Source organism: Phaethon lepturus, unplaced genomic scaffold (genome assembly GCF_000687285.1).
Source record: "Phaethon lepturus isolate BGI_N335 unplaced genomic scaffold, ASM68728v1 scaffold21030, whole genome shotgun sequence".
NCBI classification, from domain to species: Eukaryota; Metazoa; Chordata; class Aves; order Phaethontiformes; family Phaethontidae; genus Phaethon; species Phaethon lepturus.
Genome location: NW_010510062.1, coordinates 4,300 through 6,658, shown reverse-complemented (window position 1 = coordinate 6,658; position 2,359 = coordinate 4,300). Strand labels below are relative to the sequence as shown.

The 2,359-nt window shown below is 38.4% G+C and overlaps 1 protein-coding gene across 1 annotated transcript in view; it reads right to left on the bottom strand.

Annotated features, from left to right (window-relative positions):
* Positions 1-210: 210 nt before the first annotated feature.
* Positions 211-2,359, bottom strand: part of CKS1B (CDC28 protein kinase regulatory subunit 1B) — a 2,522-nt gene continuing 373 nt past the window's right edge. Inside the window, 2 exon segments of the mRNA XM_010295879.1 lie at positions 211-263; positions 1,534-1,661. Of these exon segments, the coding sequence (XP_010294181.1) occupies positions 211-263; positions 1,534-1,661 (181 nt within the window).

The following is a 2,359-nucleotide window of genomic DNA, read 5'->3' as shown; positions in this document are numbered from 1 at the left end:
ACATTAAGGATAACTTCATTAATCTTTGAATATCATAGCAGCCTACTTGGAATTGCATTTGACTGAGCTATGTTGCTGTAAATAATACAGCTCAGGCACAGGTATGGCTGCATGTTTTGTACACTTTCAAGTATTCACTGACTACTACCAACATATATAGACTCATACACATAAAGCTCCAGAAGATTTAGGAGATTTCTGGAAGGCAGTTCATTTTTTCTCATTCTTTGGAAGAGGTCTTATGAAGAGAAGAATATGTGGCTCTGAAAATAAAATAGGACAAAGCGTCAGCCTGTCACTCAAGTCCTGATTACAGATACTTCTTTGATTTAAAAGAGCTTGAACAATAATTGAAGCTTCCTGTCATATAACAAGTAGATTAAGAGATCAAGCCCACAGGAAGGTCTTCATGTATAGTATTTTCAGATCAACTTTGTATTAACCATGGAATAGTCATAGATGCTTTTGAAAGTTTAATGCCAAAAATTGGCAGGTTCATAAGCTTAAGAATTAAACAAACAAACAAAATGCCAAAAAACCACCACAACCCAACCCCCCAAAACCAGCAGAACTGGTACCAGTTCTGTCTCTACACTGGGCTATTTGATGAGTTTTATCACTGTAACTTACTCTAATGAAGTGGTGGTTCTGTCCTGATCAGGTATGTACTAACTGACAAGCATCAAAAGTCACTTTAATTATCAATAACATAAGTTGACTGCATTAACATTGACTTAATCATAAATACCTTAAAAAAAAGCACAAGGCAATACATTCAAAGTATCAAAGGTGTCCAGATAAGGCAAATACTGGAAGATTAGGCCAATTACTTCTGGTTCTTTGGAAGCTTGGAACTCCATGGGACTAACTGCAATTCATCTATCACCAGTTAAATCACCATTGACAAGACTGACTAAAAAGGTATTTAGAATGGTCATTCTCAGTATTTTATACTTACTGAAGTTTTAGAGCTTCACAGACCAGTGACTGAAAAGACCCTGGCTTCAGTGTAGCTTTTAGCAGGCAGTATAGCTAGAGCTCAAACTATACTATAGATTTTTTTTCATAGCATTGTTACAGGACCTCATCTAGGCAAGCATCTATTATTTTTTTTGTATGAAATAGGTATGTCTATTTCATTATACAAAGATGTGCTGCTACATCAAGTTTGGGGCAGTCACTGAGATACTAACATAACTCAAGATGTCACCAAAACCTTTTTTTATAGGCAGAGATAGGAACATATTCAAATCTAGTGTGTTTTGTCTGCTAAGAGGCTGCAGATACCTAGAAGGAAGCTAGCATTTTGCATGTCCAGTTCTGAGAGTGAGGGGTGAAGGTTTAGAATAAAGGTTGCTACACCACTTATGTTGGTAAAAATAGCAGACAGATAAAGAAGAGTTTAAACATTTAGCAGGAAACTCCAATTAGATTCTAGAGGAAAGTAATTACACACTGAGCTTCAGTTTCAAACACCAGAGAGGTGGTATTTTAGACTCCTTTGTTCATCTTATTTTGTTTAGCTGTGCTTACCCGGCTCATGGATCATGTAGTGAGCCCAGTCAAGACTTTGCTGAACACCAAGTCATCTCCATTCCTCTTGAGACATTAGATGAGTTTTTGGTACTTGCTTTGAAAGTTCTCTTGGCAGCATCACGTGTCTGTAGAAGTTTAATTATTAACCTCATATTACACACACCAATGCCTGTCTTAGTGTACACTAGAAAACTTGCACAGATCTATACTGAAAGACAATAAGCAACTTCAGTTATGAATACCAAAAACCTCTTAGAAAGAAGCCTACAGTGTTAATGGATACTAATTGGATTATGAAGCATCAGTTAAAAAAAGCAATTTAAAATTCACTTTACCTACCAAACGTTACATCTTTAATGCAACTGTACACTGAAATCTTCAACTTACTGCCTAAACCAGAAGATTCAGTCCCCTGCGTGCTCTAATCACAGTACCTGTGGTACACAAGTACAGTCATGGCATTTAATTGTCATAGCAGTTAACATGATTAGAAAAATACGGACTTTCTACTTTTAGAAGTCACTCCACCTAGCATCAGTTACAATCCAGAACAGACTAGTGCTACAGCATAGCTTTAAAATAACATATAGAAGGCTACCCAGGTGTCGGCAGCTAGGGTAGAGCTCTTACCATCCAGCAGCACTGCTCTCCACTCAGCAGCATCCACCTCTGCCCACAGCCACTGTGCCAGGGAGACCTAGTGGGCTTCAACCCCACCGCTTCCTTCAATGCCCTCTAACCGGAGCTGACATTGCCGACTTACTAGAGATGACTACAGAAAGGGGACAAGGCAGACCAAAACCAGCAATCAAATCGCCCGATT